This window comes from Durio zibethinus, chromosome 5 (genome assembly GCF_047325235.1).
Source record: "Durio zibethinus cultivar Kanyao isolate XHJ-2024 chromosome 5, ASM4732523v1, whole genome shotgun sequence".
Classification (NCBI taxonomy): domain Eukaryota; kingdom Viridiplantae; phylum Streptophyta; class Magnoliopsida; order Malvales; family Malvaceae; genus Durio; species Durio zibethinus.
In genome coordinates this window covers 31,289,210-31,315,202 of record NC_143166.1, presented here as the reverse complement: position 1 = coordinate 31,315,202, position 25,993 = coordinate 31,289,210, and the positions used below count along the sequence as shown (strand labels likewise).

General features: G+C 27.6%; 3 protein-coding genes across 3 annotated transcripts; all 3 read right to left on the bottom strand.

Annotated features, from left to right (window-relative positions):
- Window positions 1-566: 566 nt before the first annotated feature.
- Window positions 567-1,317, bottom strand: LOC111281638 (uncharacterized). Its single transcript, XM_022869322.2, has one exon. The coding sequence runs from the start codon at window positions 1,187-1,189 to the stop codon at window positions 692-694; it is 498 nt and encodes a 165-aa protein (XP_022725057.2). The 5' UTR covers window positions 1,190-1,317; the 3' UTR covers window positions 567-691.
- A 1,480-nt stretch (window positions 1,318-2,797) lies between these two features.
- On the bottom strand, window positions 2,798-3,570 carry LOC111283072 (uncharacterized). Its single transcript, XM_022871461.2, has one exon. The coding sequence runs from the start codon at window positions 3,395-3,397 to the stop codon at window positions 2,936-2,938; it is 462 nt and encodes a 153-aa protein (XP_022727196.2). The 5' UTR covers window positions 3,398-3,570; the 3' UTR covers window positions 2,798-2,935.
- An 18,084-nt stretch (window positions 3,571-21,654) lies between these two features.
- Window positions 21,655-22,363, bottom strand: LOC111283179 (phytosulfokines-like). Its single transcript, XM_022871615.2, has 2 exons — window positions 22,158-22,363; window positions 21,655-22,045 (listed from the first exon to the last, which is right to left on the bottom strand). Exons 1-2 carry the CDS (start codon window positions 22,344-22,346, stop codon window positions 21,908-21,910), a joined length of 327 nt encoding a protein of 108 aa, XP_022727350.2. The 5' UTR covers window positions 22,347-22,363; the 3' UTR covers window positions 21,655-21,907.
- Window positions 22,364-25,993: the final 3,630 nt, after the last annotated feature.

Sequence of the window (25,993 nt, the reverse complement as noted above, 5' to 3'; positions counted from 1 at the left end):
ATCAATAAATTAGTCCAATTATGAGAAAAAATAATTAAAAAAAACTCAAAATTTATAGCGAGAAATATATTAATAATATTGAGTGACAAATAGAAGTGTAGAAAGTGAATCATTTATAATATTTATTTGAATTTAAATTTGATTTAATTAAAAAATTAAGAATTTCAGTTTATTCGGCTTAAATTGATTCAAATTTAAATTTAATTGAATTTGAATGGAGTGAAATTTAAATAATTTGAAAAAATTTATCTAAAATAATCTAAAATTAAATACATAGTTGTTCTCGCTGCTCACATCATTGCCTTTCAAGTTACCATTTTAAAAATTAAATAAAAATCTATTTGTGGAATTTGGAGTTCATTAACATCTCAATTTCACCGAAGGGGTTAACAGTAACATCAATTGAAACTGAAAAAAATACATAACATAATAGGCTAATAGAAGAAAGAAGTCACACCCACAAACTTTTACATTTTTGTCTTTCGTTTTTTGACTTTGTGACAAAAAAACCTTAAGAAAAATATTAAAATTTGGATTCGAATCAAGTTATTTCTTGACTCTTTTAATGTAATAAGGCGATATCTTCTTTGAATAATAATAATAAAAAAAAACCTTTTAATGCGTTTAATTTAATGCGTCTGACACTTGGTTTCGATCTATTCAAAATCCAAGCTTTCATATCCTTCAACCTTCAATAATAAGAGTATCTCTTGTAAGCATAACTTTTGCTTCTGGCATGCAACGCATCTTCTTCGAAGTAGCAGGGCTTGTCCTCATCAATTCTCGCCAGGCCAACGCTAGTACTGAAACTTCTCTTCAACCCACAATACTGATCTTTCATTGCATCCCTTATCTCCTCTTCCTGCAAATTTGACTCCTTTGATCTCTTCTTCGACATTGCTTCTAAGAAATTCATGAATTTCTCTTCATTTTTCAGCTTTGAATAGTTGACACTGAAACTCCTTGGCAATCTTGAAGCTTGAGGTGCAGCAGGGCAGCCAATAACTCCACCATAACCTACCTTACTAGCACATTCCTCCATGCTCTTCACGTAGAAGTCTCTTGCCCTGTGTAAAGCTCTCTTGGGCTTTGACATGTAGTGCTTCAACTTACTTTGTAACTCTGCCTTGCTCATGGGCTTTGTCATGTAGTTCTTGAATTTACTTTGTAACTCTGCTTTGCTCCTCATTTCTGTAACCTTTAACTCTTTGTTACCAAAGCCCTTGTACTGATACAGGAAATAAAGTTAAAAAAGATTTGCCAAGAGGAACTTGGAAGATTGAAACTGGGTGCTGAAGAGAATGAAGCTGGGTATACATATACATATATATATATATATAGAGAGAGAGAGAGAGAGAGAGAGAGAGAGAGGAGAGTTGGGTTTTCAATGTTTTTGTTGGGCTTGAATTTTGGATGGAGCATGAAGGAAGATTTGAATGCTAAAAACGAGTCCATTGAAAAGATGGTGGAGAAAGAATATTTGGAACTTGGTATTTCGGCCTTGTTTTGAAGCCGACCTGCTTATTATCTCATAGTACTCTTAAAGTCAAATCTTTGAAGCATGAACAATTTGGCATTCAACTGTCAACAGAAAACTGTTCTGATCATGTACTTGCAAAATTAGTTAACAAACATACATTAAACAACAAAAGAAGAGCAAAAATGTTCAGTTTTTCATGCCGTTACTTAAAAAAAATGATATTCAGCAAATCTTAAAGTTTAAATTTCAAAACTATTTTGTACCAAAAAAAAATTATCTCTGGATTTTGCAACTAAGTTTAGTCAGAAAGAGAGATTTATAGGAGCCCTTTGGCCTTTACCTAGCGATGGAAGTTTGAAACTTATCTTTATTTAAAATTAACTCTTAAATAAATATTAAATCAAATACCAAAGTTTGGAGGAAAAATGGAATTGTTTGATGGAGGGATGAAAGGAGTACTTGTCGTCAGTTTTCAACCTTAAAACTTTAGTCATATTATGCCAAAATTAATCTTCTTGTACGCAATAACACCGCCCATTTGCTAACAACTGGATAAAGATTTCGACTTTTGCCTGAGAAATTAAATTAATACGTTGAAAAGAGAAGAGATTATCTTGGAAGAAGGAAGAGTTCGGAGAAGAAGCGAGGAAGGCCACCGCGAGACTGGTTGGAGTAATCAGAAGGAGGTGCAGACAAGAATGCTCTCAAGTTAAATGGATTGGTATGCCAAGGACGCTTCAATGGCTCCGTGAATCAAGGTCGTACAGGTCACATGGTTTGCATTTCATAGCAACAAACAGAAAAAAATAAAATAAAATTTGGCTCCGTTTACTTTCTCAGAAATTCGATTTCTTACTTTTTCCTGGAAAAACACCACGGATAACGGCAATTCTCTTTTCGTGGATTTTGGGTTTTCAGAAGAAGCTGGAAGCAATAATACCTGCTGATACGGCGACGTTCTTTTTCTTTGTCCTTAAACGGTTCGTCACGGTAAGTGTTCATCAAAATGCCAGAGCGAAGTTACTTAGTAGACTAGTAATAAGAAACCAACCACCATGCTTCTCAAATTTCCCCCCATTTTTTTCCGAATGATTATTTTTTATGCCCAAATCCGAACCATTACTTCAAAAATAATTTTTAATGTAGCGGAACAAAGTAGGAAATTGGATGTTTAGTAGCCAAATTTATATGCTCAATTACTCTTTTTGTGTCCTTTGCACCTAACTGGAATTTCTTGGTCTAAATCTTATCAAAACAATAGTATGAATTCTACTATCGTAAAACCAAAATACAACAAACAAAAAAAGCATATAGGACATATCCATATTTAATTCATTAATTCAACATGGTTAGCTACAATCTAATCAAGCACACTTTTTTCTTTCTTTTCTCTTTACCAAAAACACCCATATTCTTGATCATTTCTAGCCCCTTTAACCCATATGCTACTCCTCATCAGTCATCGCCATCATCCTTGCCAATGCCATCCCCTTCAAACCCATTTCCCAATTCACAAATCCTCTTCCAAACCTCCTCAGGCACCGGCATAACCGACAACCTCGGCTGTCTAAACATCACAAACCCTTTCAACTCCCCATCCTGTTTCATGTCCTTTAAGTCCACTTGCCTCCTCATCTCCCCAACCGCTTTCACATCCACAACCACCGCACTGTTTTTGTCAATGCCCTCCGAGTACCACTCTTTTACCACGCTGACCACACCCACCAACCGGCGAGCACTGGCGCCCGAGTGGTAGAAGAAGCAGAGATCGCCTAGTTTCATGGACTTGAGGTGTTTCTGGGCTTGCTTGTTCTTGACACCATCCCATTTGGTTACACCTCCGTTTGCCGCTTGGTCTTCCCATGACCACTCTCCTGGTTCTGTTTTCAGCAGCCAGTACTGCTTTCCTTTCACCATTTTCCTTTTTTTTTTTTGCTTTTCCTGTTGTTTGTAGTTTTTTTTTTTTTTTTTCAATTCTCTGTTTGTGGATTCTTTGGTTTCTTGGTGGTTAAGGTTTTGTACCGAGGAAGACGTATTGGCATTTGGCGGGAAATACTTGGCGCCATATGCGGTTTGTACGGCACATTGGTTAATTGCAAAACTGCAAGTAACTAAAAGAATATGAGCCCAAACCCAAAAGGCCCAAAACTCAAAAGAAATAAAAGTTTAAAAGGAAGCCACATTTTATTTCCTTGGTAAGGTTGCATATTTGGTATAAGGATTATTATCTGATAAAATATATAAATTATAAAAAGAGTGAAATTTATGCTTTTTTTTAATCTAAAAAGAGTAAAGTTAATTGTAGAATTGATTTCAAAGAGAAACAAATTGTATTCTACTTATATGAAGATAATCTAACAATTTTACCCTGAGAAATTAAAAATAATAGTGTGCTAATACCAAGTTTTTTGAATGATGTTTCAGTTGTGCAAAAAAAATTTTTTTTGTTTGACATGCCTTCAAAAGGGTTTGCTTCAATATAAACTTACTCCAAGATGTAACACATTTCCTTTGGCGACTGGCCAACGTACCAAGTGGCCTAAAAAAACCCCACAAGTATATATATAGACATAAGATTAACGTATACCAGTATAAAATATTTTAGTTTTATATTTTTTTAATCATTAATTTTATATTTTAAAACTTTTTTTGACTTGTCTTTCTTATCTTTTAATTTATTAAAATCAGTGGTTAGAAAAAAATATAAAATTAAAAAGTTTTATATTAATATAAATTGAACTCTTCCCCCCCCTCTCCACACATACATACATATATAAGTGAAAGAAGGTTGGAAATTTTGCAAATTTTAGATTGACTCGGGTAATAGGTTCCACATAAGTATTTATTTATTTTTTCATTCAAATCATATCACCACTACAAAAAAATAGAAGATTAGATGCAGTTTTATAGCGGCGTTTCACTTAAAAATGCAGCTAGCTTTTGTGGTTTTATGAAACTTAAGGCATTTATTATCAAAACGTCACTAAATATTCAAATAGTGATATTTTTACTTATAAATGTCATCCAATACTTGATATTAGCGATGTTTATCGACTAAAATGCTTTGAATAATCCTGTTTTAAAAATTTGAGTGAATACTAAAAGTATTTTTGGCATAAAACGAGTTGAATAATCCCGTTAAAAAAATTGATAGGGATTTACTGAAGATAGTTTTGGTAGACAATGCCTTTAATAATCCCCTTATAAAAAAATATGTGCAATTATTGAAGGCGTTTTTTACAAGAAACGCCTTTAATAATTTCACCAAAAAATTTCACAAGTTTATTGAAGACGTTTTTTGTCAAAATGTCTTCAATAAATATCATATCAAAATTTTAGGATCGAACGAATGTTAATCATAAGGTGATAGGTTCGATCACTCCTTTTAACCTTTTTTGGGTTTTTACAGAGATTATTTATAATTGATTATTCTAAACATTTTTTTGGACAAAAACGCTTTCATCAATTGCTTTAAAAATTTTTGAAGAGAATATTGAAGCTGTTTTTAGTAGGGAAATGCCCTTAATAATCCATAGAAAAAATATAGAATCATTCTTAAATGCATTTTTGGCCTAACTCGCCTTCAATAATCCAATTAATAAATTTTTAGTTTGGATTATTAAAGGTGATTTTTGTCAAAAACGCCTTAAATAATCCATACATAAAAGCTAGAATGGATTCTTGAAGGCGTTTTTAGCTTAAAACGCCTTTAATATTTCATATGATAAATTTGAATGGTCAGATTATTGAAGGTAATTTTTTTTTCAAAAACGCCTTCAATAACGTTTTGTTATGGATTATTGAAAGTGTTTTTGGCTAAAAGCTTATTTAATAATTCATTCAATTAAATGTTCGTTGGTATTATTGAATACGATTTTTTTAAAAAATACCTTCAATAATTCATATAAAAAAATTGGAATGAATTCTTGAATGTATTTTTTGTCCAAAACGCTTTTAATATTTCGCACAATAAATTTTTAGGTAGGATTATTGAAGACGATTTTGGTAAAAAAATGCATTCAATAACATTTTGTTATGGATTATTTAATGCATTTTCTTGCTGAATATGCCCTTAATAATCCATAAGAAAAATGTGGAATGGATTATTGAAGGCGTTTTTGGGTGAAAGCGCATTCAATAATCTAATCAATAAATTTTTAACAAAAATTATTGAAAGCAATATTTATCAAAAATGCCTTCAATAATTCATACACAATATTTGGAACGGATTCTTAAAGATGTTTTTATCCCAAAACGCCTTTAATATTCCACAAAATATGTTTTTAGGTAGGATTATTAAAGTTGATTTTGGTTAAAAACGCTTTCATTAATCCTATTAGAAAGACATTTTTGATATTGTATATGTCAAGTCAGTTGTAAGTTTATGCCCAGAAAATATTTGAAGTCAGTTGTATATTTATGCCCAAAAAATATTTGATTTATATATGTGATACTACGAATTATATTTTAGAATTTACATAATGAACATTGTTATATTTCAATAAATTGACCATACAGCCAAATTTAAAACTAGTAACATTGCCATATTAATATATTTTTTTGAAATAATCGTACTCAATAATATATTAAATACATATAGTGTATTCATATTAAGTATACCAATAATATTAAATCAATACCCCAATCTACAAACTTAAATTTTTCATTCAACATGGCATGTTAAAAACATTATAACAATTTATTCCTCATATATTTACATTCAACCAACAATGTCTAATCTCAAAGTTTATCAACATTGATAAATGATCATACATACTCATACCATTCTTTACAGACTTTATCCAGTTCTTCTACCGTGAAACTTTCTTTACTTTCCCACTAAAAAAACTGTCAGACGTAAATGTTAATAAATGAAAACATAATTTAGCTTTTTATTTTTTTGAAGATATAACGAGTTTATGAAATTTATACTAACCTTGAATGGTGTGATTATAAAATTATATTATCTCTCACATAAAACGAAGGACATAATATCCACATTCAGTATTATCGAGTTGATGATGTACTTGAAAATTAAATTGAATAGGTTTAAAAAATATTTATCTACACAAACTCAACATAAAAGAATAAATTTTACATTTACCAATAATGACACCTATTTCAGTTTATTTGCCTTTTTATCGAATGCAGATATTATCCTAAATTGAAAAGAAAAAAATTGCTTAATACATAAATAAAATTACTTATGAAGAAATAGAAAATATATAATATAATAAAGTGTAATACCTCTTTATAAAAGTTTGAATATCAGGGTTAGGCATTATTGTTGGATTAACTGAATTAACTAAGTATGGCGTTAAGGATTTTGTGTTAATCACAATAAACACCTAATGATGATTATAAAATAATAACAATGATATTCTCAGATTATGCATCAATCAGATTTGGGTAAAGTTGGAATAATTAAGGTTGAAATATAACTTAATACGTATTATATGGGGAGTAAATAATAATTAGTCGATTTTTTCATGCATTCAATCACATGATTAGCACGATAAGTGATTGTGTCACTCTGCTCACTAATGAAGTTGAGGTTAATGAATCTAAATCTATTGGTCAATTGTCTCCCCTTATGCTCTCTATATAAGAAGTTGCACGATAATAATCAACAATGCTAGTTAGTATTACACCATAATATAAATTAATACATATTGAATGTGCATATTTGTATTTATAAGCTAACCTTATATAAGTAATAATATCAACAGCTGATAATTTATCTAGTTCACAAAATTCTTTAACCTCATCCACACTAATGAAAGAAAATAATGGTTTATCAAATAACCATTCCTCAGACTCAATGGTTATGAAGTTTTCTCCGGATAAATGCTCTAGGGAATAATTAGATAGCTTATCCATGGTAGCCTAAGCAAGGGTTATACTCTTAGTGCCAACATCCTGCTGCAATATTTAATGAAATATAAGTATTAAAATCAAATCAATAAATATAATAAACAAATTAATATTAAACTTATAAACAAAATCATACTTCATGGGTGATAGCGGAGGTTGGGTTCACTGTCTAACTTGTAACGGAATCTTGTCTTACATGAATGATGCTATTAGACTAGCCTACTAGTATGCTATACTGCATTGTTGCCAACATGGCCTCCAAAGTAGGGAGTCTTTGCTGTTGCTCATTGAAGCCTTGCTTCTGGTCATCAAGTCGTTGCTGTTGTTGCTCAATGATTGCTTCATATTGTGCATTTATCATTCGTAAGATTTTGGATTGATTACTAAAAAATTTTGATGGCAAGATAAATTTACCAACCCCACAAACTCGACCGAGCCTTTTTTTAGCTCTTAATGCTAAAGACAATAAATCTTCACCATACTAGGTTGCCAGTTCACTAGATTTGACTTTGGCAGCATAATCATCTTGGAAGACAATAATAAGATGAGCTGCAATAACAAATCTATACAAGCTAGTATACAATCATGCATATAACCATAATGTCAATCATACATGATATTAAAAAAAATAGTTATACATATAATCTTTTTTGTCATTTATTCATTTGCTTCATCTATAAAGGATCTATCATTTCATAGATGTCTTTGTTTTCAAACATCCCATCTAGAAACTTCAATCCCATAGCTTGCTGATTCCTATTAAATTATCGCAATATAAGAATCAAAATGTATGAAATGAATGTTTATAAATATTCAGTAATAAGTGTAAAACAAGTGTACGAATACATACAAGCTCATACTTTATATTTGCATATCCTTTTCTCATTGTCTGATGGTGATATTGTTGTTTGGCTCGAATGTTTCGTTGGTTTTTTTTTATTTTGTTCAAAAGAAAGAAATTATGTCAATCACATATAAAGATAAAATGATATATTGCATAAAGACTTATAAATAATTTTTTTGATAACAGGTTTACGTATTGATAAATTTTTTGAAAGCTGATATTAAACAAAATTTATCCAATCTTTAACACTTATTACATCTGCATATGACGCAGGTGGAACAGTCAATACATCACTTTGATAAGCCAATGATAAAATATATTGGGTTGTTAATATGCTTTTAAAGTCTCTGAATGCTTCCTAGCAGATTGCAACACAATCTTTTTACAGTCAATTGGGACGTCGAATCATTCCTAAATAATTTAACACAATTAGTATGAACACATTGAATTTTAATTAAGTGATTATTTAATAAATTTTATGAAATAGTTGGATAAACATACCACAATCGACTGTCATATATAATCTTTTAAATCATTGAGAACTTGTCGTCAATTGGTGTACGTAATTAAAATCATACTACGAACGACGGCTCCAATATGAGTAACCAACTTAACAGCTCTTTCAGACACAGGCTGCCCACTTGGATTGAAGTCAACGTGAATTTTTATTTCACTCACTTTAATTTATTTATTTGGGCTCTTCCCTTTTTTTTTTAGCCCATAAGTGTGTCTTGTACATGTTCAATAGAAGAAAAATGATATTGTTCAGAGTCCATAACACTTACAATTTTGATCATAATTATACAAATTACACAAAATGATTGTTTAAATTTAACACTGTATGTAATTAAATACAACCAATATCATACTATATACAAAAACACCATTCAACAAACCAATTAGCAATGTGTTCAGACATACCCTTCAACAAACTATTCAGAAACACCATTAAACAAACCATTCAGTATATGATTCAACATACCAATATCATACAATACCATTCAGCAAAACAATATCACATAACAAGGTTCAGCAAACTACAATATTTAAATAAAACTACACAAAAATAACATACATGCAATGAAAGGTGCTTAGACGATTATGCTTACGGTGAAATTAATAAAAATATATGCATATGTAAATAGTAAGAAATAAAAAAAATTAGCTCTATCGGATAATATAAATAATACAATAAATAAAAAAATAAAGACATACTGATAAATAGAAAGGTGCGTACTGTTGATTTGTTGAAAGTTGGTAGCGATAATAGAGATAAAAAAACCAAAAGTCTGATAGAAATATGTTTATGGGTTTGGTTTGGTTGATTAATACAGCTTTTAATCATTCTCAGTACTAACAATTTGTGATTCCAATGTTTAACAATTTGTGATTCCAATGTTTACGACAGGGGAATGAATATAAAAATTTTTATTAAAGGTATTTTTCTGAAAAAAATACTTTCAATAATTCCCTTAAAATTTTAGTTGGAGATTATTGAAGGTATTTTTTATTGAAAGACACCTTTAGTAATCCAAAAAATCATTTTTAAAGGAAATTATTAAAGGCATTTTTCATCAAAAAATACCTTTAATAATTTTGAAAAAAATTATTAAAGGTATTTTTAGTAAAAAATCGTCTGTACTGATATTCTCGTGATAAGAATTGAGGAAATTATTGAAGACGTATTATATAGAAAATACCTTCAATAAATTTTTAAAAAAAATTATAACAAATTACTGAAGGCATTTTTCTGAAAAAAACACATTCAAAATTTCTCTTAAAATTATTAAAGGTGTTTTATACTAAAATAAGCCTTTAATAATCCAATTTTTTTTAAATTATTGAAGGCATTTGTTCTCAAAAAACACTTTCAATAATTTTGTACAAAAATTAAAAAGAATAGTGAACCATTTTAAAATTTGAGTAGTAGAATATTAAAAGCATTTTTTACTAGAAAATGCCTTTAATAATCTTAAAAGTTTTTTTTTAAAAAAATTAGTAGTAGAATATTAAAAGTGTTTTTTACTAGAAAATACCTTTAATGATCTTAAAAATTTAAAAAAAAAAAATTATTGAAGGCATTTGTTCTAAAAAAATACCTTCAATAATTTTGTACAAAAATTAAAAAGAATTAGTGAAGGTATTTTTTTAGAATAAATGCATTCACTAACCATCTTAAAATTTGAGTAGTAAATATTGACGGTGTTTTTTAATAGACACCTTTAATAATCTTAAAAAATTTTAAAAAAAAATTATTGAAGGCGTTTATTCTAAAAAAAGACCTTCAACTAATTATGTACAAAAATTAAAAAGAATTAGTGAAGGCATTTTTTTTTTGGAATAAATGCATTCACTAACCATCTTAAAATTTGAGTACTGATATATTGAAGGTATTTTTCACTAGAAGACGCTTTTAATGATATCAAAAAATTTTTAAATGAAATTATTGAAGGCATTTATTCTCAATAGATGCCTTCAATAATTATGTACATAAATTAAAAGAAATCAGTGAAGGTGTTTTTCAAGAGTAAACACATTCACTAACCATCTTAAAATTTGAGTAGTGAAATATTGAAGGCATTTTTCACTAAAAAATGCCTTTAATAATCTTAAAAATTAAAAAAAAAAATTATTGAAGGCGTTTATTCTCAAAAAACATCTTTAATAATTATGTACATAAATTAAAAAAAATTATTGAAGGTATTTTTCTAGAATAAATGCCTTCACTAATTGTCTTAAAATTTGAGTAGTGAAATATTGAAGGTTTTTTTTACTAGAAGATACCTTTAATGATCTCAAAAAAAAATTTTTAAAAATTATTAAAGGTATTTTTATGAAATAAACGCTTTCACTAATCATCTTAAAATTTGAGTAGTGAAACATTGAAGGCATTTTACATTAGAAAATGCATTCAATAATTTCCTTCAAAAAATAAAACGAATTAGTCAAGGTATTTTTCCTGGAATAAACACCTTCAATAACCCCTTAAAATTTTAATAGTGTAATATTAAAGGCATTTTGCAAAGAAGAAGCCTTTAATAATCTCAATCAATTTAAAAAAAAAATTATTGAAGGCATTTTTAGTAGAAAATCACATTCACTAATATTCACAGATAAAAATAAGAGAATTATTGAAGGCGTATTATACAAAAAATACCTTCAATAAATACATTATAAAAATTAGATGAAATTAGTGAAGGCATTTTTGGGGTGTAAATGCCTTTAATAATCTTAAACAATTCTACTATGACTCTGTTGAAGGCACTTATAATATATTTAAAAAATATTTATGAAAAAATTATTGAAGGTATTTTTCTTTGTAAAGGCCTTCAATAATCCAGTCCAATAAAATTATCCCCAAACTTAGCGCATCCAATCACCAATTTCAAGCTTTATCTTCATTATTTTATTATTTCTCTTTTCAGACCAACTACAATTTATTTTCCCTTTCTTTCAGCTTTTAGTATTCGAGCATTGTCTTTTATAACCCTATTTTGACTATTCATTAGTTATTTACTTTAGCTTTTACTTCATTCGACTATTCCTTCAGCTTTTGATTCGTGATTTTCTTTTTGGTTTAAACAATTTTCTCCAAAACCCATCATTTTCATATACCTATTTGTAACCCACATTCACTTCTCTTTCCCTTTTATTTTTTTTCTTTTTCTGGGTTTTTTCTATACCTATTTTACCTTATTTTAACCCCAACTACAAATACTCTTAGATATTATCTACATTAGCAGCAGAGTTTTAACATTCATAATATTAGGTAACTGATAAAATACTTCACAATAAAGAGTTCTCATTTTTTGTAAGTACTAATCTTGTTATTATCTTTTGTTCAAAATAGAGTAAACTTAAGTATTTTACATGTTCGTTTTCATATAAAATATTTATAAATATTTGGTCTGATAACGTAACAAGTACTAAATGGATAAGAGTTGGATTGAAAAGTTAAGATTAAGTTAAGAGTATAAAGATGGAGTGAAAAATTTTCTTAATTTTGTATTTAAGAATACAAGTGAAGATAAGATGATATTATACCCATGTGTGAAGTGTACTAATATCGATTAGCAAATATGTCAAGTATTTTTGAACATTTAATTTATATTGAATTTCTCTCAAGATATGTTAATTGGTATTTTCATGAAGAGTCTGCATCGTTAAAGTCTTCCACTAAAGTTTCTTCAACTTCAAGGGCTCCCTAATACTAACATGATCCTTTTATAATAGATGATATTGAAGGCATGTTACGGATGCTTTTAACATTCATAACTAACTTTTTGTAATTTTTCTCCTTAAAATGATAGATTTAATCAGTCCAATGTTGAAATGAATGATTTTGGTGAACCTGGGATAGGTGTACGTAACCAATAACCTAGAAGAGAAACATCAAAGTTTTATAGGTTGCTTGAGGATATGAATGAAGAACTTTATAAGGGATCGAAGTATTCAAGGTTATCTTTCTGTATTCATCTTTTTCATTTGAAATGCTTATATGGATAGACGAAAAACTCTCTGACTTTATTATTAGAGTTTTTGAAATAAATGCTTTCTTTTACAAAAATCTCTGAATCTTGTAAGGAATCAAAGAAGATGATCAATGATTTAGGTCTTGGATATGAAAAAAATTCATAGTTGTCCCAATGATTACATGTTGTATTGAGGTGATAAAAAATAAAAAATTTTATCATTTGTGTGGTATTTCTCGTTAGGTGGACAAAAATTTCAATGAAAGGTTAAATGGGGATGGTAATGAAGTTTATGTAAAAAAAAAAATCTATTAAGGTTTTACACTATTTTTCATTAATACCAAGACTTCAAAGACTCTTCATGTCTTCCAAAATTGTAAATTCAATGAGGTAACATCATAAGAGGCGGATAGATAATGGATCATTAAGGCATCCTACAGATTCTTTGGCATAAAAATCATTCCATTCTAGGTTTTCAAACTTTACATATAATCCTCAAAATGTTATGCTTGGCCTAACATCTTATGGATTCAACCCATTCAAAATTATGAGTACTTTTTATAGTACTTGATTAGTTGTATTAATTTTTTACAATTTACCACCATTGATTGCTATGAAGTAACAGTCATTTATATTGTCTATAATAATTCTTAGGAAAAAAGGTCCAGGTAATGATATAGACATCTACTTACAACCTTTTATTAAAGAGTTAAAGCAATAATGAGAAGAAGTTGAGACCTATGATGTATCAAAAAAAGAGAACTTCAATATACATGATGCTTTATTATGGACTATCAATGATTTTCTTATTTATGTAAATTTATCTAGTTAGAGTATAAAATGTTATTATACTTGTCCATGTTATGCTGCATAGACATGTTTAAAGTGGTTACCTAATGGTAGAAAATTCTATTATATGGGACATCGTCAATAGTTAGATGATAATCATCGATTTAGATTTTAAAAACATCTCTTTGATGAAACTGAAGAGTTGAAGAGATCACTTTTACCCATTAGTGGGTCTAGTATCTTGTCAAAATTAAAAGATATAAATTTCACTTATGAAAAAATGACTCCATGAAGAAAAAGAGTGAGGGACATCTTTGAAGATGTCTGATCTCATATTATGCTAGTTGGTAATACTGATATTGAAGTTGGTGATCTTAATGTTTAAAGTGATGAAGATGATGATGAAGAAAATGACCCCAATGAGTTTGAGTTATGAAAAAAAAAGTATCTTTTTTAAGTTGCTTTATTGAAAATATAATTTATTATGTCATAACCTTGATTTGATGCACATAAAGAAGAATGTTTGCAAAAATTTTATCAGGACAATTCTCAATGTGAATAAAAGATCAAAGGATGACTTAAAAAGTCAGTTTGACCTAGTTAATATGGGGATTCACCTTAACATTCATTCAAAATTGCTTCCTAATGGCAAATATCGATTACCTGCTACTTGTTTTGAGATTTCTAAAGCTGAAAAGATGTGTTTTGCAAGGTTTTGAAAAATGTCAAAGTTTTAGATGGCTATGCATAAAATATATTGAGATGTGTGAATCTAAAAGAGTGAAAACTTTTTTCATTGAAGTCACATGATTATCACATTTTGCTGCAAGACTTACTTTCAATTGCTTTATGTTCATCAATGTCAAGTGGTAATTGAATTGAGTAACATATTTAAATCTTCATGTGAGAAATGTATGAATGTGAAAGAGCTTGGCAAACTTCAAGATCAAGTTATAATTACTTTACACCATTTAGAGAAGATTTTTCCTTCAAACTTTTTTACTATTATGATGCATTTAGTTATCCACCTTCCATGTGAAGTAAAAGTCGATGGACTGATTTATTATCAATGGATGTATCCTATCAAAAGGTATTATTATTTAATAGATTGATTAGGTTTTTATTAATGATCATGCCACTCTAGTTAAAAAGATATATGACTAATATTTTATACGATAGATTTTTGAGGAGGTTAAAGTCTTATTGTCACAACAAACGCTATCCGAAAGGTTCTATTACTGAAGGATATTTAGAAGAAAAATATATGACATTTTATTCTCGTTATTTAGAAGATGTTGAAACGAAATTTAATAAACTATCGAAAAATATTGGTATGTAGCATATTGACTCTACCTACAGTTATCTTATCAAAGTTTTGGACAATCATTAGGTAAAGTTGAAATGGTAGAGTTAGATGATAAATCTTAGGTACAAGCATATTGATATGTTCTTTTTCATCATGACTCTATTGAATCATTTCGCATTTAAGTTTTTTAGCAAAAAAATTATTCATTACATTAAGCATAATTTATTGTATTTTTTTATTGTTAATACTTTATCATGATGCTTTATAGTGAGTATAAAAATAATTTGAAAGCTCTTGCACATTATCGACGATCAAACTGTTGAGAGCTTGATAAGTTATTTGCTGAAAACTTTCATGAATGATTAAGAGCAACTGTAAGTAATGCCATACTTCCCATTTTGAGAAATCTACATAGAATGCTTACGGTATAACTAACATTAATAACATATATATATATTTATTTCACTTTAATAGGTTTAGAGTGGAAGGCTTGTTAGTGAAGAGGTGAAGTATCTTTCACAAGGTCTAAACAGGATTGTGAAACGATACAAAAGTTTCATCATAAATGGATTTAGATTTCACACTAAATCTCATGAGAGATTTAGAAGTACACAAGATTCAGGAGTTGTTCTTACTTCATCAACTACTAGCTATGCTAGTGCTAGGGACACAAACCCTTTAGAGGAAAATATTGACTATTATGGTATGATTAATGACATCATTGAGTTAGATTATTATGACAAGTAAAAAGTTATCTTATTTCAGTGTGATTAGGCTGATGTGAATAGTGCAAAGGTTATTAAGAAAGATCAATATGGATTTATACTTATGAATTTTTCTTGATTAATTCACACTGGACAACAACTCATTGATGAACCTTATATTTTTCATTTCAAGTCAAATAAGTTTTTTATTCTGAAGATCCTAAAGAATTAGGTTGATTTGTTGTTCTTCGAAACACACCTAGAGACTTATTTGATATAAGGTTAGATACAAGAGATGATGTTGAACATGAAACTGAATGTTATCCTTTTGCTGAACAAAATTTGGATGAAAATATCTCTAGTACCTACACTCAATGGGTTCACGAAGATGTTAATAAAGACATTTATGAGCCATGATGGATCATCTATATTTTATAATTTGAGTGTTTAAGACATAATATAGTAAATGATTGTATGTAATTAATGTCACATTCGTTATTGTATATTTTTTGTATTATAAATCATACATTATCTTTTAATTTAATTAAATCGATATGTACTTTATATATCGTAGGTTATGATTTCTTAATTTCTCAATGTCTTTATATATGTTCTAAATTAATATCTTTTATATATTCACTTTTATGATGCAAGTAAGCTACAATGTAAATGAGTAGTTTGAAAGAAATACATATCAAAGATATTAGTTTAGAACCGTCTGTGGCACCTATTGATATTGGCTATGGATTGAATCATTTTGAGGGGAATGAACGTATTGTTGGATCTAACTCAGTCACTTCTAACCCTTCAACTGATATTGGATCTGATAATACAAGAGGTTCAAGTTTAGATAGCATCCCATCAATTGATTATGCTTTAAATTTGAATGCAGGTATCATATACCCCATTTTTAGAATTCGATTATAATGATAAAAGTATTACCATTTTATAAATTTATTTTTTATTTTTTGCAGTTGATAACAATGGTCAACGGAAGATCAAAGGTCGAACAATTTTGAAGGAATTATTTGCACTACCTCCGAACGAATGTATTGTAGTGTTTGCAAACTCTAATAGACAACCAATTGGTGAAGAGGCTCAACTGTTGGCTGAATTTCTAGGCATGCTTACCCGTAATGAAATGAAATTGCCTATTCATTATGAAACATAGCATAAAGTTCCAGCAGAAGTTAAGGTCGATGCTTTAAACTTTATTGAGGTATTAGTATAATTAACTACATATAAAAATATAATTGTTATATATTTTGTTTACTTATTCAAACTTTTCTTATTGTATTATTACAGTTAAGATTTGTACTTAAAATACCAATTTTATTCCTGCTTAAGTCATTGGAAAAGAAATGAAAAGATTATAAGCATAATTTAAAGAATAAGTATTTCGATTGAAATACTAATGTAGAGGCAACGATGAAAAATCTACCCCGTAATGTGATTAGGTGACAATATGAACAATTAGTTAGATTTTGGTTCTTAAGAAAAAAAAAAGTACTAATTTATAACTTTGTATAGTAGAATAAAATAATGAAAGTGTTTTATGCTTTAAGTTGGTAATATTTGTATTTCTACCATATACGTAATTATTTTTTATGATAGAAAAGAGAACAGATTGGGATTGGTAGCAGAAAGCAACAAAAATATAGCCACACAAGTAGATCAAAAAGTTTTGCAAGAAAGAAAAATATAGTAAGTTTATGATTTTAAACTTATTCCAATGAATGAACTTTTTATGCCGTTAAAAGGTAAATATGTAAATTAACAGTTATTATTCTGTTTTAATAGTTTTGATAGTTTCAATACATGATATTAAACTTATCGAAAGTTTTGAACTTAATTGACACGGATGATATGTATAAAAAAGTTATTGTTTACGTCTATTTAGGTAAAAATACAAATTTGTTCTTATTGTTCTATTTAAACAATTTGGATAGCTTCAATACTTGATATTAAACTTGTCTGATTGATTGAACTTGGTATCTACAGTTGATATGGGTGAAAAAGTTGTCGTTTATATCTATTTGGGACTAATTTTGCCTTTAAAAGGCAAAAATACAAATTAAACTTTTGGATGGCTTTCAACAGTTTGAATGGCTTCAATCCATGATATTAAACTTGTCCAAATATTTAAATTTGATTGCCATGATCAATATGTGTGAAAGGCCAAAATGCTTTTATTGTTTGCATCTGTTTAAGACTATTGTGTTGTTAAGGGGACAAAATATAAATACATGATATTAAAATTATTTAAAATTTTTGAACTTGATTGACAGGCTTGATATGCATGAATAAGTTACGGTTGATATGTATCCTATCAAATAACAGATATTTTTGTATAGGAGATTGAGATGGGTAGTAAAATTGGACGTGTGGAACTCTTTCGCTTAACACACATAAAAATATGAATCTTAAATGAATGTTGAAACATAATAAATTATGATAATTTGTAACATCTATTTTAACAAAAAGTAAATATTTATTCTTTTTAACATATTATCAATTAATCATTAAATTTGATAGTTGTATATGACTAATTTACAGGAGAAAACGAAAGAGAAAATAACTGCTAAGATTGAAATAACATCTAATGGTTCTCTCAACATGCAAAAATTAAAAATTTGAATATTCATAGAAGTTGCTGAAAAAGAAAGGCATGGAAGGGTCCGAGGCCTTGGATTGGGCCCAACACCATCTACCTACTATGGATATAGCTCTAAGCAATTTACATTCTCAGCAAGTCAGTCTTTGTGAGACATTTCGATATTGAGAAAGGAGTTGCAAACTATACAACAATATTTCCAGTAAATGAATGTAGAAAGAGAATAGGAGCGTGCCAAAATTGAAAAAGAACGTGCTAGAATAGAGCAAAAGCGTGCAAAATTTCAGTAGTTGCATGATCGATTCGATCATCTTATGAATTTTATGCAATAACAATTTTTAGAAACTGATCTCGATGGTCCACATACTCAGGTATTATATTTAGTCAATATTTTTATTTTTTAATATAAAAAAAGCTTACAATGAAGTGTTAAAAATTGTATGCTATTATTTAGTAGGTTTTTTAGCAAGCTAGTGACCAAGATGAAAAAATTCCTTTATCAATTGACAGCCTTCAAAATCTATGCAGTCATTAATTTCATATATTTTAATTTTTATTTTGTTAATGTATTCAAAAAATTTGAATGTTATTATACTAATTATTAAACTTTTGTGTTAATTAGATGCATATTTGAACGTTAATTAAGTTTATATTAATTTCGGTTTCTGAATTTAAGCTCGTTTATGAAAATAATAAATATTAACAAAAATTTTTTATTTTTTTAAAAAATACATTTCTTAATTCCATGGCATTTACGTTCAAAAATGTCACTAAATGAATAATTTAATGACGTTTGTACCATAAAACGTCACTAAAAATAGCGACGCTCTTACTAAAAAATGTCGCTAAATTAACGATTTTTTTTATACAAACGCTACTAAAGTAATAATGTTTTTCTGATAAAAATATCACTAAATTAGCAGCGTCTCAAAGATACAAATGTTGCTAAAATAGTTGTATTTTTTATATACAAACGTCACTAATATAGCAGTATTTTTCAGATACAAACGTCACTAATATAGTAATGTTTTATAAAAAACGTCGTTATTTTTTGCGACGCGTGTATAGCCGAAACTCTGACTGATATTTTTCGTAAACGCTACAAATCTTTTAGTGACGTTTATAAACGTCATTAAACTTTAAAAAAAAAATGTCACTAAAAATCTAAACTATTGTAATGCACATAATCGTATTATTAAAAAAATCAATTACTTATTACATATCACATTTATGAATATATTAAAATAAATATTTATCATTTAATTACTGTATATGATATATAATAAATGATTGATATTTTTTAATAATACGATTATATAACATAATTTAAATGAAAATGATATATACTAACGTATATTAACTCATCATACAATCTTTCTTATTGCAAAATGGTAAATGGAGAGGAAGTTGGTAAAAATTTTAAGCCATTAGTTAGCGGGAAAATAACTACTAATTATATTAAATTGTCAAACCAGGAAAGAATGGGACACATAATAATAATAATAATAATTAATTAATTAATTAGTGGGTGAAGCATCTTAGAAGGTACGGCATGCAATCACAGTTCACCTAATGTTAATTTTAGACCAAAGCCAAGCCATAAGAAGATAAAGTAGATTCTAGATATTTAAAGAAGGAAGAAAATGCCAAGTCATGGATTACAATATGGGCAACCAAGTGACAACCGCTCATTCTGCCCTGGTCAAATATCATGGCATCACAAAATTGGCTACTTCACTGGTATCATAAATTTTATAGCATAATTCACAATTAAAAAACATTTAAATTACTAATGAGCTGTTAAGTTAGTGATTTTGAAATTAATTTTTGAAGATTTCAAATTTGGGTTTTAGTCATAATTTAATAATTTAAAAAGAAAAAAAAATGAAAACACATTAGCAATTTTGTGGGTGCCAATTGTTTTGGGTCCATTCGTTTTTGGATGGGTGCTGTTTCCCATTAATTTAAGATACTATTCTTAGCCTGCAATATATCCCCAATCGTAAAGGATAGAATTAGTACCAGCCGCATCATGATTCATGTCATGTCCCAATTCCACATTAATTTGGGTTTGCCAATTGAGATATATAGAAACGAAACTTTGAAGCACTTGCGGCTATGGTTGCAGCAACAAAAGACAGGTCTTAGTTGGATGGAACTACTCTCTGATTGATACAAAATCTGCCTTCATTTTTCAACCCAAAAATAGAGAGAGCCATGAAATAAGCAATGGGAGGCTGACGGATGCATGGGTCTTTATAAGTTGCCCATGTCCCTGAACATCGATCGATCAGCTGCATTTATAAACGGCTTAATTTAGTTGATTAAAGATTTGATCGCAACAGTCCAACATACGTTTATATATTATAACCGAGATTATTAGAACTTGAAATTTGATTATTAAAATAAGAAATATAATATCTTATCATTAAGTCAAAATGTAAGATAGATGGTCCTAATCCTTGATGATATTTCCAAAGTGTAAGATATATATTTATTAATGATAATGTTTGCCAATTAAAAACTTGTTTTTGTTTGCAAATTAATAATGGAGAAATCAATGTTAACAATGTGTTTAATTGTAGAGCAGGTTTTATTATGACTCTTTTCATTTTTTTTTTTTGGCCGAATTTTATTCATCCAATACTTAGAATTAGCTATGAACATTAATGTTGTCAAGTGTAAACTAGAATGAAATTGAGGAAAAGCTAAAGGAAGAAAACAACCAAGAATTCGATATGTAAATTGAAAAGTCAGCCACCTTTTATTTTCATAGTAAAAAAATTGAAATCTAGAAAATGTTACCATCAGTAATGTATAGTTGAATAAGAAAAAAAAATCCTTACACATCCAGGCAACGAAGAGACCTTTTCAATGTTTTACGTGTCTTGCTCAATATTGACAAGTAGCAAATTTATTTTCAATAATTAAAAAAACATTGGCTTCTCTTTCACCTTTCTTCGATACGCATTTTAGGCATAAACTAATTAATTTGTACAATTTTTTTTGATAAATACGTGATCAATTAATAAAGTATTAAATTTTTAATTTTTAATAATTTCGTATATTTAAAAAAAAAAAAATCTTAGTGCAATTAGACGAGGAATGTATTGTCCAAACTTCAAAGCATGCTTAATTAATATGTTATTATTCCTTTAATGTATTTTTGGTAAAGCCTTTTTCTCCAATTTTGATTCATGTAGTCTCAGTTCTTGTAGGTAAGTGGGTATGACTTGACCTCTTCACTCAATTAAAAATGGCCAATTTCCTAATTGATATCCATATTGAAAAAGGAGGCTTCTAGCTGTTCTTTTACATTCCCTTATCTCTAATTTTCTTTTTACCTTTCTAATATTATATAAGAAAACTTTGAATAATAATACTTTGAATAATAATGTTCTCAACAATACATCTACTAAAAGGGTTAAGGATTGACCAATCTTATGCAAGAGAAAGGTACTCGTTTTAAACAAAAGGTCCAATCTTTCTTTCAGCCGTTGACAGCAGAAAACACAAGCAAAAAACTCTGCCATGTTGGCAAATTAATTCTATGAACTATTGAAACATATAGTAATAGAAAATTCACTAGTATCTATGCCATAAATATATATATGTATGTATGTATACATTACAGTACTGGTTTAACAACCAGAAAATTTCTCCTACATGAATGGAAGGATCAAACATTATATATTTATCCACTAAAACCTCCCTGAAGTTGAAAATGAAAAACTATCCGAACCTGATAGAAAGAACATGATACAAATGAAGAAACAAGTTTATGAATAAATAACTTTCGTGAAAACATGAAGAGAGGTCGATCGTCATGGCTTGGTCTTCTGGGTATAGATGTAATCAACGTGAGCTGCGAGTGTTCTTCTCATCAAGCACTCTTCTTCTTCTTCTTCTTTCTCAATTCCCTCGCAGCTATCCTCCACCTGAACCTTCTCTGCTTCGCTATCCTGGAATGTTTCACAAACAAATCATCAGAAAAAAAGAATCAAAAGAAGACCCTTTCCTAAAAATTTTTTTAAAGCAGATTCAGCATCTGGAAGTTGACGTGTATATATATACCAGATGTTGAGTTCTGATTGGAGTATTAGCATATTGAAGAGCAGACGCAGGTCCTGGGCGGGCTGCAGCGGCACCTGATAATGTGAAGAAGAGGAGGAAGACGATCATGCAAAAGGCGCTGACCTTTGAACACATTTCTGCTTTCTTTTTTCTAGAGAGTTTTGGCAAAGAAAAGATGGCGTGAAACATGGACAGGAAACGACTGTCCGGGGGGGTCAATTTATACACTTTGTCAATATTCAAGGGCAAAAAAATAAATTAGAGATTGAAAGGCAAATGGGTAATTAAGTACGGTAGAAGATTCTCATATGTGCTTCATAAAATTAAATATACTATAATTAATCCAGAGAAGACATTAGCTCATCTTAATTATTAATTAATTAATTAATTAATGTATCCTTGAAATTTTTGCCAAAAGTAGTTCTAGAAAGTGGAATTTTCTTTTCTTCGTAGAGATATATGATAATTTTAAAAACATATAGTAATACTATATAAAAATAATAAAAAAATATAAATTTAAAATTTTAATAAAAATAAAAAATAAATTGAATAAAAAAAATTATATTATATTTTCATATGAATATAATTTGTGACACATCAATTTTCATATTTTACATATAATTAATATGAAATAGATAAATATAAATACAAAAATTATTAAATCTATATAAATTTGAATTAAACCAATAATAACCCTTTTTCTTCTCAACAGGATTACTAATCTTATTCTTTTCCTTCTATTTTCATGTTCTAGAATCGTTGTTTTATTTTTTGGAGGAAGTTTTCGGTTGAATTAATATTCGTAATATGCATCAGAATTATGGATTTAAATCGGCTAAAATTCTAAACCAGCTCTTGAACTTTCACTTTTTTAAAGTAATTTTTTTTTATATTTTTATTGTACTTTAATCTTTAATTTATATTTAAATAAATTTTTTATTTCAAATGAAAAGTTAATTTTTATTATAATTAAATCCATTTGGATTTTTTTTCCATATAAAAGCTTATGTGTTAAAAAATAAAAGATTTAAAATTTTTATTTATTTAAAAATTATTTTTTCAATTTTCAATTTTATCCACATAATCAAATTATATCAAAAATAAATTTTTTTCTTTAATTTCTCATTTTTTTTCATGTCATCAAACTATACTAGCTATCAAATGAACTTAAAAAAATTCAGTTAAATAAATAAAATAAATATTTACTTAAATATAAATTAAATATTAAAATTTTATTGAAATACAATAAAAATATAAAAAATTTACCTAAAAAGTATTAAAATTTGAGACTTTTCTTTGTTATTTTAATCATTTTATAGCTAATCAAACCTTGACCACATGATTTAAAAACATAGGGTAGCTTTAGAGACATGCTTTATTCAGCGTGCCTTCGCATTGTCAACTATCATTACGATAAGTATGTAATCAAAACATCTGCCGTGCATAATTATCGTTACACGTGAGGATGTGGACAGGCCCATTTATTAGAGGTAAAGACTAAAGGATACTTAGGATTTTAAAAATCGGAGAAAATTGTAGGTTAGAAAAAAATTACGAGTGTAATTTTTTTTAAGTAAATAAAATAGATAAGAATTTGGGGTTAACATATATATATTAGGAATTAAAAAAATAATAGGAGTTGATTATACTAATAATCTTAATTAATCCTTTGTTTAAGTTTTGATTAAGCTTAGCTTTATTTATATGGTTAATATGTGATTTAATTTTTAAATTAGGTCACTTTTCATAATTTGATATTTATAGAGTAATTCATGATTAAATATTAAAATTTTGTTTTCATAAAACATTTTACTTTATATTAAAGATGGTAACTCAATTAGTTTTTGATGGATTTCAATTTGATTTGATCTTTTAAGATCGATTTTTTTTTAAATTAAATTTTAAGCTAGATCGGATCAGATAATAATAAGAAAAAGTTTATGTTGGATTAAGGTCAAATTTTAAGCAAATTTATCCCGCTTTAACCCGATATGCATAAAAATTTTTTAATTAATTATTTAAGTATATATATTTTTATATTTATTTAATTTTATATTTATATTAAAAGTATTATTTTATATTTTAAAAAATATTATTTTATTAATTTTAGGTCGAATCAAATCGGATACGATTGGATTAGGTTGAGTTCAGGTATGAAAAAAAATAATAAAAAAATCATCAGATCTTATTAGATTCGAGTATTATAAATATAAAATCAAATCAAATTTAAAATAAGTAAAAACCTATCCCGATCCAACCCATTACCACCCATTCCATATACTAATTTTGTTAATGAAATTAACATGGCCAAAAACTAGTTAATAATATCATAACACATAATATATTTTTTATTTATAAATTATATTCGAATTTTGACAAATGATATTAATCAATGATACAAAATACTTAACGAAAATAAAATTCAAATATCTAATCGTGAATTTTTTTTATAAGTATTAACTCATAAAAAATAATAAAATTTATGGACAAATAAAATATATTAAACTTTATTTAAAGTTTATTTGGATGGACGATGAGATTATTTTTTGAGATTGAAAACAATAGTAGAAATGAGATTAATTACTATAACAATAAAATTAAAATTGTTAGTGAAATACGTGGTTAAATACAAAAGCAACGATAACAATGAGATGAATTGTAATAAGAAAAAAAATTATCATTAAAGACATTAAATATATTAACTAAAATTATATTAAAAAATTTTAAATTATTTAATATTTTAAAATTAATAAATAATTAATAAATTATTTTAAAATAAAATAATAGTTTTATTAATAAGTAAATTTAAATAATTTTTTAATTAATTAATTATATAATAATAAATTTTATTTTATATTAAACTAACAAAATTACTTTATAATTTTTAAATAAAAAACTTAAAATATGAGAAAAAAGTAAAAAATAATAAAAATAATAAATATTTAAAAAAAATTAAAAGATGTTAACTTAAAGAGAAAAAAGAAAAAAATTACGTTTGAAGTAACTGGAACTTTCAATTTCAGTGAACAAGTAACGAAAATTTTAATGTACCGTAATAATATTTTGATATCAAAACTGCCTTTGGTATAATTTTTTATAGCAACTACATCGTCACTTCGTCACAGAGGGTTCGATGCATTCCAAACGGGGCCTTATAGTATCATCTAGGGTCGGTAATCTAATCTGTTCTCAACGAGTTTTGATTCAACCTCATAAGATTGATTTTTTTTAAATTAAATTTTGAGTCGAGTCGAATCAGATTGGATTCGGTTTTAAACAAATCTGATCCGATCCGATCCGATATTATATAAAAAAAATTTTTTTATTAATTATTTAATTATATATATTTATATAATTATATATTTATATTTAAAAAATAATATTTTATATTTAAAAAAATAATATTTTATTAATTTCGGGTTGAATTGGATCAAATTCAAATATAAAAAAAATAATTGAATCCGATCAAATTTAAATTTAATGAATATAAAATTGAATCGAGTTCGAAACGAACAAAAAGCCGCCTTGTTGCCAAGTCTAATACCATCAACCCTATATTTTAGATGAAATTGGAATCTTTAGAATAAAAAAAGATCAAGTTACATGTGGTCCAAAAATATTGTTACTAATATAGTCATATATATTATATATTAATTCATTAGTGGAATAAAAAACCGTGATATTATACATGTACAAGATGCACAATTATCACAAGAGTGTAAGACAAACATTGAATCTAATAAATAGAGATTATAGAATCTCTAGAGCAGCAAATAACTTACGTCCAACTTTTTTTTTTCCCAAGCTTTTTCCAGTTTAATTTGCCTTCCCTCAGC

Excerpts from the sequence above, each read along its gene's own strand:
- LOC111281638 (XM_022869322.2), bottom strand. The coding sequence starts at position 1,189 with ATGAGGAGCAAAGCAGAGTTACAAAGTAAATTCAAGAACTACATGACA.
- LOC111283072 (XM_022871461.2), bottom strand. The coding sequence starts at position 3,397 with ATGGTGAAAGGAAAGCAGTACTGGCTGCTGAAAACAGAACCAGGAGAG.
- LOC111283179 (XM_022871615.2), bottom strand. The coding sequence starts at position 22,346 with ATGTTTCACGCCATCTTTTCTTTGCCAAAACTCTCTAGAAAAAAGAAA. Across the intron at positions 22,046-22,157 it reads CAATCAGAACTCAACATCTG|GATAGCGAAGCAGAGAAGGT; the intron begins GTATATATATAC and ends GAAACATTCCAG.